A 10,683-nucleotide genomic window follows, 5' to 3' on the forward strand; every position below is an offset into this window, starting at 1 on the left:
AAAAAAAAAAAAAAAAAAATTAACCCATAAAATAAAGATGATTGTTTCAAGAGGAATCTAGTAATGGACTGAAAACGAAAGAGACGTTTTGGTATCCTTGTCCTCCATTGGAAACAGGAAATTGCAGGCAGAGAGAGCTGTGATGATCTCATTTAGCTAGTTTGTTAGCGTACAGCGCTATAGGTAATAACCCAACTGCTTTAGGATTATAATATGTGCATTCATATTGTGGTTTATAGTTAATATAGTTCACAGATACATGGCTTTAAACTTTCAGAATAAATAAAATTACGTATTGGATAAAGTGTATGAAAACCATGAAGTCTGGGGACCCACGGTGCTGGATTAAGAATCTGAATATCCTCCTAAGTAATAATTTCTCTGTTAGACATCTCACAGATTTCCCCAAAGCGAACTACACGTCACCAAATTAGACTGCATTGGATTCCAAGCCGTGCCCCTTTTAACAATGTCACAAAAAACGTTTGAAGGGTCTATACGTAGTTGTCTGAATTGAACTGTTTGGTTGTAGATTAGATAAATACATATCAGTAGACAATTAAAAGCATATCTGAAAACTCTAAAAGTTCATGTTCAGAAACATTTTTAAATATTCAATAGAGAAAAGCATTGGAATGTTGTAACTAGTATTTTCACATTTTATTTTTCTGTTACACTTAGAACATAATTATTACTAAAGTTGTTACTTAGGTTTGGGGGAAAGGCTGTTGATATTACCATCAGATGCCTGTCTTGTTAGTGTTCTGTTCTTCTGTATCCAGGTTCAGACTACTTTTTCCTTATATTTATAGATAATTGTTCCAAAAAGTGGTACAGATGGGGAGGAGGTAAACAAACTGATCCTAACCATTCTTCACACAAATAACCTCACCTTCTCACCCTCCTCCACTCTATTTTCTGCTATATTTTCCAACGAAAGGAAGGTGAATATGAGAAACTGCAAGCATAGCCTGTAAGTCTCTAGAACCCAATGTCTTCTGTATGGAATAAGCTTTCAATCAGTTAGAGTTCTCTTCTGTTTTTGTCCATGCCTGCTGCAGTCTAGTTTTATGAGACATGCAAATTATAAGAAAATAAATTGACAAGGTAACTTTCCTCGCCTCAGGTCATTGTATATTTGAATAAATCTGCAGCTGAAATATAAAAATTTGTGTTCCTGGAATGAAAGTGATAGAAGCCTTGCCCATGCCCCATCTGAATTAGCGAGAATTTTACAGACCAAGCAGGTTGGTTTATTCATACACATTCACAAGAAGCTGAAAATTCACTCGATTTTCCAAACCAGTGTTTTCTACTCTTGGAGGAAATACACTGACTGAATTGTTAGAAGAGGGTTACTCAGGGACACCAGAAACTGCTCTTCACAGATGTTCTTTCAGAAGGCACAGTCATGTGACAACATCCACCAAGAGGCTCCCGCCGGATTCGCCCTGGCCAGTGGGCAGGAGGAACTGTAGAACCCAGGAGGTACCTCATTGGCGCCTCCAGCTTCCTTAAGAAAGTTCCTTGGAGCAGAGGACACTGCGGGAAAACAGGCCTTCTGTTGCCTTATTCCATAGTCCACTGGAACACTGGATTAACAAAACAACAAAAGAAATGCTTTTGGGAATTACCAGGCCTTCTATTAGAATTAAAACAGTACCATAAGGAGAGCAAACAAATAATATACAGTGCAATAATAGATACTTAAAAGGAAACTATGTGTTCATTTGCCCCAGCTCTCAGGAGAGGTTTCTCTAGTCGGCTCCGGGAACTAGAATGTTTTTATGGAGAAATATCTGCATGTTCCTTAGAACTCCCCAAAAACCTAACTGGGATCTTCATTTGCTCTATGGGACAGTCCAGGGAGGTAGCAGGGTTTCAGAAGGTCTCAGACCTAACACCCTGAAGCCACAGCTAGTATCATGTTTCACAGGGGTCTTTGACCTGCAGGTAGATGGGCAGGCTAAATTCAAAGTGTTTCACTGGATTCAAAATATCATTCCTGAGGCGATGCTAGATCCTTTCCAGAGAGGGCAGTGGGGGTAAGAAAACTCACATGTATTATCAATACATGTCCTCCTTCGTGTCAAGCTTATTTTCAACTTGATGGATCTGTAATTTATTTGCAAGGCTAAACCAAATTGATACTAATTCCTATCCAGCCTCTGAATACTCAACATTGTTAGCTTGTAACTTTAAATAGTATAGTTAATTGCGGACTCTCAAAATGAATGACACAAATTATGTTTTAATTAACTGAGATCATACAAGGATTACTTCAGTCTTAAATTAGAGAAACTCAGGTAAACAATTTAATTGCATTAACCTCCCCAGTGAACATATATTCAATAGAGGCATGCTTACTGGCAGGTTAGAGAATCAGTTGCTTTTAAAGTTAAGGAGCTCTTCAATAAGAGCACAGTGTTTTCCAGATTGTTTATTTCTCTCTTTTTTCACTAGGATGTGGAGTTAGACGATATGGTTTGGTAGTTAAGAGTACAGCCTCTGGAACTGGAGTTCATCTTCCAGTTCTACGGCTTCCAAGCTGGTGTCCTTGGGAATATTGTCTAACCTGACTATGCCTCAGTTTCCTCATCCTGTAAAACAAAGGCAGTGTCAGGGGCCACCTTGCAGAGTTATTGTGAGGATTCAGTGAGCTGATGGTTGTCACTGCCTGCCACATAGTAAGCACGTGAAGTAGATGTTCATAGTAGTAGATATTCTTAGAAACGTATCCGTTTGTAGTCATGGGAGCTCTGTGTCCTTAGTTGAATTTTCTTCTCTCGCTTCCGACAGGAAAATGGCAAATGCACGACAGCGGCCTTCTGAACATCACCAAGGTATCCTTCTCAGACCGAGGTAAATACACATGCGTGGCTTCTAACATCTATGGCACTGTGAACAACACGGTGACCTTGCGCGTCATCTTCACCTCTGGAGACATGGGTGTCTACTACATGGTCGTGTGCCTGGTGGCGTTCACCATCGTCATGGTCCTCAATATCACCCGCCTGTGCATGATGAGCAGCCACCTAAAGAAGACCGAGAAGGCCATCAATGAGTTCTTTAGGACCGAAGGTGCGGAGAAGCTGCAGAAGGCATTCGAGATCGCCAAGCGCATCCCCATCATCACCTCTGCCAAAACTCTAGAGCTTGCCAAAGTCACCCAGTTCAAAACCATGGAGTTCGCCCGCTACATCGAAGAGCTCGCCAGGAGCGTGCCTCTGCCGCCTCTCATTATGAACTGCAGGACTATCATGGAGGAGATTATGGAGGTGGTTGGGCTGGAGGAGCAGGGGCAGAATTTCGTGAGGCATACTCCAGAGGGCCAGGAGGCTGCAGACAGGGATGAGGTCTACACAATCCCCAACTCTCTGAAGCGGAGCGACTCCCCCGCCGCCGACTCAGACGCCTCATCGCTGCATGAGCAGCCTCAGCAAATTGCCATCAAGGTGTCGGTTCACCCACAGTCCAAAAAAGAGCATGCAGATGACCAAGAGGTTGGACAGTTTGAAGTCAAAGATGTAGAGGAGACAGAACCGTCAGCTGAACATTCCCCTGAAACTGCAGAGCCTTCTACTGATGTCACATCCACCGAGCTAACATCAGAAGAGCCAACACCTGTTGAGGTACCAGATAAGGTACTGCCGCCAGCTTACCTGGAAGCCACAGAGCCAGCAGTGACACATGACAAAAACACCTGCATTATTTACGAAAGCCATGTCTAATACCAACCCCGAAAAGCTATGCATATCAAGAAAATCAGGGGCTGCTCCTTGTAATACAGATGTAGTACGCACTTGCCGCTAAGCCTTACCAGGAGACTCTCATCCCTTAGGTAGGAGTGATGCCACTTTAAAAGGAGAAACACCTGCCTGCAGTGAATGGGACTGGAATTTCCCCAGTAGAAAAGGATGCGAGAAGCATCAGGGTGCAGAATTGATACCAGACAGAAGGTGTCTATGTGATAATGAGTTTTAGAGGCTGATCGCTGCCAAATACCTTAATTGGTGATGCCTTCTTGGCAAAGAGTACACCACTGTAAGATGTTCTGAGCTCAAGAACCCTGTCCAATGCACCCCGCATTGCTTTTCCTTTTAAAAAGTGTAGGTCTGCTACAATAGCAAATGCACGTACGTGGGGTTTTTGCACTTTCTTCTCAGTTTTAATTACTTTCGCTGTTCCTTTATAATGGGGTCATTGTTATTAATACTAATTGTTCTTTCTGGTGTAGTCCTCATTGCCATTTTTGTCCTCATTTTTCCCTAGAACACGTACCTCAGAGACTTTGATATCAGTCACCAGGACCAGGGCTGATATCTACAAGTCACATTACATTTGTCATGTTCCAAAGTAGTTATGAGGCTTGTTATTTTTTTTTTTTTTCATTCCCCAGGCCTATTTTCATAGATTGCTTTTGTTTGTTTGTTTCCAACGAAGCTGCTGTTGTGAAACTGAGAAAAACTTTGCCCCGGAATAGCACTTTAGTAGTTAAAAATGTGTTTACCTGTCTGATTCAGAGAGCCTTTTGGTGAGTTCAGCTGAGATGTAGAGGGAGATTGTAAAAGGTTAAATATACCCACACCACCCACGAAAGTCACTTTTTATGTTGAAGTTACATCATCCTCCAAATAAAGACTGATTCTTTACCTGGAAAATGTATTGCTTCCAAAGACATAGGATTCAGTGTATTCCTGTAGGTTATAGAATATTGGTTGGCTTCCAAACAGGCTTGCAGGGACCAAATGCTGTCGGATGACATGTAACCAGGTCCACTTTTTGTGAACTGCATAGCTGACTTGGTTGTCCTTAAAGGGGAGAGCGAAAGCTTAGGGTAATAGCAAAGGGAACTGTGCCATCAAATTTTATGCCAAAATTGTTGAATAATTATTCAGTCCTGCAAGAAAGTGGTTATATGTGAGGTGCATGACCTTATGGAAAGAAGACAAAATTAGTCATCCAAAGGCTTAATACCCAGTGTGCCAATAACCAGCTACCTGACTCTGGACACGTCTGGGCCTCAGGTCCCTTATCCGTAGAAGGGGCAGATGAGATGAGCTCTGAGCACCATTGAAATGGTCTCACTGTCTCACAGAACCAAACTGATATTAACATCCTTGCTCCTTATCACAATCACTTTAAAGTTTTTTGCATTCATCTCTCGGTCCACCTAACATTTTCATGCTGCATTACTTAAATATGTTGGTTTTGAGAAATTGTAGCATTTTAAACAAATTGTGGATCTTCTCCTTCCAAAAAAAACCACTAGGACCACATCTGCAATTAAGATTTAATATCGGTGAGAATGAGTGGTGTTATTTAATTTTCCCTTGTAAGCAAAGGAGACAGTAACCTTAATACACTCACAGGGACCTTGGCCACATCAGGTAGTGGGGTTGTGATGTCCAAGATTGCATGGACCACATTGGTGATGAGGGTAGACCCAGATGTTTAGTCCTCACTCTGTCACCATCTGAGGAAGTGACCTTGGACAACTCCCTTCCTCTCTCTGGGGTTTAATCTTTTTCATCTGTAAAATATGCAGGTAGTACTCGAGGGTCTACGGGATCCCTTCTATTTGAAACATTTATAGTTTTATGGAAAGTTTGCAGTCTTCCAGGATAACCTACCCCCATTGCATGAGACAAGCAAAAATGGGTCCATGAAGTTGGATGCTTTTGCCATCCAAACTTTACAACAAACATTATCTGGCTCTATAATTGAGGGCAGTGGGCTTGGCTTTAAACCTAGCCTTGATTTGTTTATGTATAGATAACTGTTGTAGAAGGTGATAGGACTAGTTATGGAGTTTAATTAGACATCTCTTGAAAAGTACTGAACTGCTGACTTCTGGTTAGAAGTGCTTTGGGCAGTCACATAAAGAAATGAGCAGTGAGAAATCAGGAGAAATTATGACTCCTGTTCAGGCTCTCGGGGCTAGCATCGTATGTTTTTGGGTTGCGGAAAAGTTTTAACGCCACCTCTTAGGATATAAAAATTTTCCAGTTGTCATGGAGGTCCACAAATTATTTACCATGGGTTTATGTGCCCAAAGCGACAACAGACGACTTACGTTCGTTTTGTGATAATGTATGAATGTTACCCCATTCTATTCCGTTGTCATTCCACCCAAACCCGTGTGCAGGTTTCCACATGGAAGCAACAGGAGAAGGCATCCATTCCACCTAGACATTGAATAGTGATAATAAGCTAAAAGTGGGGAGATTTTCAGTGGAGCAAGAGCAGAAATACGTGGCCAAAGAATGTTTCCCGATTGGTTTTGCTGCTTTAGACTGCAGTGGGAAGAGCTTATGTAGATTTTCAAAACTTTCTCCCTCTTTAAGGCATTGTAATGCTCTCAGTTTTGATAATAGCTGACATAAAGGGAGGTTGACTTAAAATGGGGATTTCTCCTTCCAAAAATGCTACACTCTTCCTATCCATCCTACAGCTTCTTTATGAAATAAGAGAGGCCCTCCTGCTAGAATATGAAATGCAGAAGACCTCACGACTTTCAGCTGATTTTTCAAACATAAAGTGAACTGTTCAGCTTCACAGTAATTCATGTGAGCGTGACTGAACGTGTATGCATACACACTCATGCACATTGGACTCATTTAGGCAGTTTTAAAAGCTTGACACTAAATCCAAAGCCTCGTCCTTTGGGTCATATGTAGTTATTCATAAAATCAACTTCTGGCTTCTGAGTCATCCTGGTCATATCTCTAGCAATGTTTTTCTTGAAATTCTGAAAATGATTCAAATATGTGTGTATATTTAATTCACTTAGATGATCTGTAAACTTGGATGGTATTTATTCTAAATAGGGAAAACAATTTTATATGGAAAATCTATGTAATTTATAATGGTTTTGTTTTATATATTATATTTTCATATCTTTAGGGCACATCTACTATCCTCATCTTTTTGTATACCATACTTAGCAAAAAGAAATACTAATACTTGACTAAAATCTCTAGGAACCAAATGTGATACATGTGATATATAACTTATAGAAATCGCTCTAAAAATCTCTGAATGTCTCATCCATCCCAAGCATTACTGTGCCGTGTCATTATGTCCAGAATGATTTGTCTTGGACGCTTATGAGCATTCCTTTTTCACAACTAAGGCTGAAAGACCCGACATCTCACACAATGGGGTTCTGGAATTCCCCTTTCCTCATTTATCTGTTTTTATTGTTTGTTTCATTTTTAATTGCACAAGTCTATGTTGTCTAAACTTTGTTTGGAAGGGCAAGTGTGAGATAACAAGAGAGCAATGTGATAGAAAGACTGGATGAATTTAACCATGGCTATGTAAATTATTTTAATGGACTGGTAAGATGTTTCAAGTCTAATGCTTGGGTCTTTATTTACTGGTGATCTAGGATCTGCTCAGCTCTTTAGCACATGAAGAAAATGTCAGGTACAAAGGACATTTGCATGTTTTGAACAGCATGCTCTAAGCCCAGTGCAGCCAACACAGATTGACTTGACTGTAGAAACACCAATTTCAGCTGCTGGAAGAAATGGTTTAGAAAGGCAAACCAGATACCTTTTATTCTGCCCTAGGAAATACAGCGTTGATCAGTCCTAAAACTCTTCAGTAGTAGACACTGTGGTTCTTTTCCTTTCAGTGTTTCATTTGGTACCAAAATGGAGCATTTACCTTATATTTCAGATACTCTGTTTTCTCAGCATTGTTCAGATACTTTCCTTTACCACTCTTCACATATCCTTTTGGCAGTCACTTGAGTAATTCTATAAATGTTTCTATTCTTGGTTTTTAAACCAAGTTATTCGTAGTCTTTAAATACCTACCACATCTCGTTATATTTTCACACCCATATCTTGGGCATCAAGATACTGGTCATTTAAAAAAATCCTTCAGTAGATAACACAGTTTATTTTCCTAACGACATTTTTAGGGTTTCTTCATTGATCAACCAGGTTTGAGTTAAACAAATCAATTGTAGGGGAAAAATCAAATGAAACAATTGCTTATTGTATTTTCTAAAGGACTGAGCATTTATCATTTATTCAAGAAGATATCATATGAGGATGATAATATTTTACAGATTTTTTGGAGATGGAATTTATAAAGAGGCTAATACTAAAAATACTACAATCAAAATTGAAGCTAGAGAATGTAAAAATAGAAAGTAAATAGTTCTGAGAATATTCTGGCATAAATTATTTTTATTTAGCCAATAAAATAGCCTCCAAATGTGTATCTCAGACACCATAGAGCTGCTAACAGTGAGAGTCAAGGAAGATGCTTGTACTTAGATTTCGTTTGTTGTATTTCAGTAGTTATGGATGTCCTTTGTTAAAATTGGAAAATGGAAAAATGCCTCTAGACAGAAATGCCAATCTGGTGATTTTGTGAACTGTAAAATGTTCACTTTTAAAAATAAAGATGTAAACAAATGACTCATGCATAAGTTGGTATTACAGTAGCAAAAACAGAAAACCATGTGATCCATCCTGTATTTTGATTGATGCTTTAATAAAGGGTTTGCACAGGTGTGTGGAATGTGTGTTGTGTCCCACCTGAAGGGTGTGTAACTGTGGCTTGACTCATTCTTTCCAGTGGTATAAAACCTGCAGTGTGTTCTTACCCCTACCTTGTGCATCTGCAGCATTTCTTGGGAAAAGAGAAAAATGAAGTAATTTGTATTTAAAACCTGCATAATTTTGTCCCACTACAGAAGCCTAACTCTGTCCTGACAAATCTTATAGCAATCGATTTTGATGTATATCAGGAAATAATTTTTAGCACATCACATCGAGCTAGGTTTAGAGAATCCAAGAAAGAAACTCACATCCCTACAACATTCCACAGGGAGAAGGCATCAGTAGCAGAAATGCCACAAAGCACCTGAACAGTACCAAATCCAAGAACTTGCTAAGTAGGTTCATTTGACAATCAGTAAACAGCAAAAATGAAATTCCTCTTGGATGAGATGATTTTGTGGAGTGTATGTAAGTGAACCAAGAAAGGAGACTACCAAATGGAGAGTGCAACAAAAGAAATGGGTGGCAAATCAGTATTGTGCAGGGCAGACCAAACAGGCAAACCAAATAGCTGAGTGAGTTATCCAATAAACTGTGCTTGTAGCCATCCACAGGTTTGCTCAGGTAAAAAAGGATTTAAGCAAATTTCACTGGCATAAATGGCAAAATTAACAGCGTGTCATCACAAACGAGGAAACAGGAAACTTTTGTCCTAACGGGAAATTCTTGTGATCCCTATTTTCAAGACCAGAACAAACTGCTAATTTTTTTTTTTTCAGGTTTTGGAATGCCGTGTTCTGCGTGGGTCTAAAAGGGATGTATCAGCCAGGCTTAATATTAACAAACGATTTTCAAAGAAGCGTGTAGTCACAGAGTTGGAAAATACATGTGAAGGTATCTGATTTATTTCAAGATTTGTATTATACAAATTTATTCTACAATATCCCTGGCAAGTAGTAGTTCAGCTCTGTCTGAAAATCTCTGAGAAAGGGGGAGCATATGATCTCATGTGTGTTCTGTTGTTAGGTGTTAAGTGCTGAGTCAAAAATCCTAATAGTAGTACCCCACCAGTCCTTGTTGAGACATCTGGAGCTGGAAGCATGAGTTAGCCCTGCCACAATAAAATCGTCTTTACTGTCAAGACAAAACTGAAATTATAAATATATATAAAAGATTACAAGAAAAGTATCAGGTGTGCCTGATACTACTACATTAGTTATGTGCCATGTGGTAAACACCCTTTTGAGTGAATGGTTTCTGCCAACAGGGATGTTAAAGACAAATTCAGTTATACCCTTCACCCCTTGAGATGCAGTAAAGCTACAGCTCCTTAAAGAGTTGTTCAGTAACCAGGGAAGAAAATGAGTGAACCAGCAGATTAATTGCCTCAGTCGATTAGTATGTTTTTGAAGGACCATTAGAATTGACTTCCTGAAAGAAGGACAGATTAGATAGATAGATAGATAGATAGATAGATAGATAGATAGATAGATAGATAGATAGAGAGAGAGAGAGGTGATAGATACAGCTATAGATAAATATGTGTATGAAGTGGCATATTGGCATATTTTAAAATAGCAATTGAAGTATAGCCGGCACTAATTGCATTTACACTATTAGATAAAATAAAGACACAAGGGGAAAATAATTTTCCTAAAATATGAAATAACAAATATTACATAATCTTTAAAATGAAGGTTGATACAGTAATATGAGTTTTTCAAAAACAAATTTCTCGCTACTGATGTATTTTATATCTCTGGCCCAGTTCATTGAAAGAGGTGAATTGTTTTGGTGAGCCCTTGCACCTAACTAAATGAAGTGGATTTTCTTGCAATTGATTTGTGTTTTAAAGTTCATTATGTAATAGAAATCCCAGTGAACCATGCAAAAAATCACCTGAGCATAGAAATCCAACAAAATTAGGGGACTTTTTGCTGTTCAGCATAAATGGTGCACAGCATCTATTTCTCGAAAGTTTTTATGATTTATATGAAGCTGATGTACATTGGCGACCCCTTAAGTGATGAGTTACTACTGTGTCTGCTGGTGCTGTAGACTTCTGTTTAGACACTTGATGAGAAGCATGAACAAAGTCCCAAAGCTTTACGAGGAGTCATAATTCTACAAACCACCAAAGTTTTTACACAAAATGGAAAGA

At 39.2% G+C, this 10,683-nt stretch overlaps 1 protein-coding gene across 5 annotated transcripts in view; it reads left to right on the plus strand.

The window, feature by feature from the left end:
* The window catches only part of MFAP3L (microfibrillar-associated protein 3-like), a 20,997-nt gene extending 12,456 nt beyond the window's left edge, over positions 1 to 8,541 (plus strand). For 4 of the 5 annotated variants that reach the window (XM_011959619.1, XM_011959622.1, XM_011959620.1 and 1 more), the window contains one exon: positions 2,800 to 8,541. In XM_011959619.1, coding sequence (XP_011815009.1) covers positions 2,800 to 3,731 — 932 coding nt within the window. In that variant the 3' untranslated portion in view covers positions 3,732 to 8,541. Of the gene's footprint in view, positions 1 to 812; positions 945 to 2,799 lie in introns of all 5 variants that reach the window. The other variant, XM_011959621.1, reaches the window with a different exon arrangement.
* Positions 8,542 to 10,683: the final 2,142 nt, after the last annotated feature.

The sequence above is a fragment of the Colobus angolensis genome, unplaced genomic scaffold (assembly GCF_000951035.1).
Source record: "Colobus angolensis palliatus isolate OR3802 unplaced genomic scaffold, Cang.pa_1.0 Scaffold5, whole genome shotgun sequence".
NCBI classification, from domain to species: Eukaryota; Metazoa; Chordata; class Mammalia; order Primates; family Cercopithecidae; genus Colobus; species Colobus angolensis.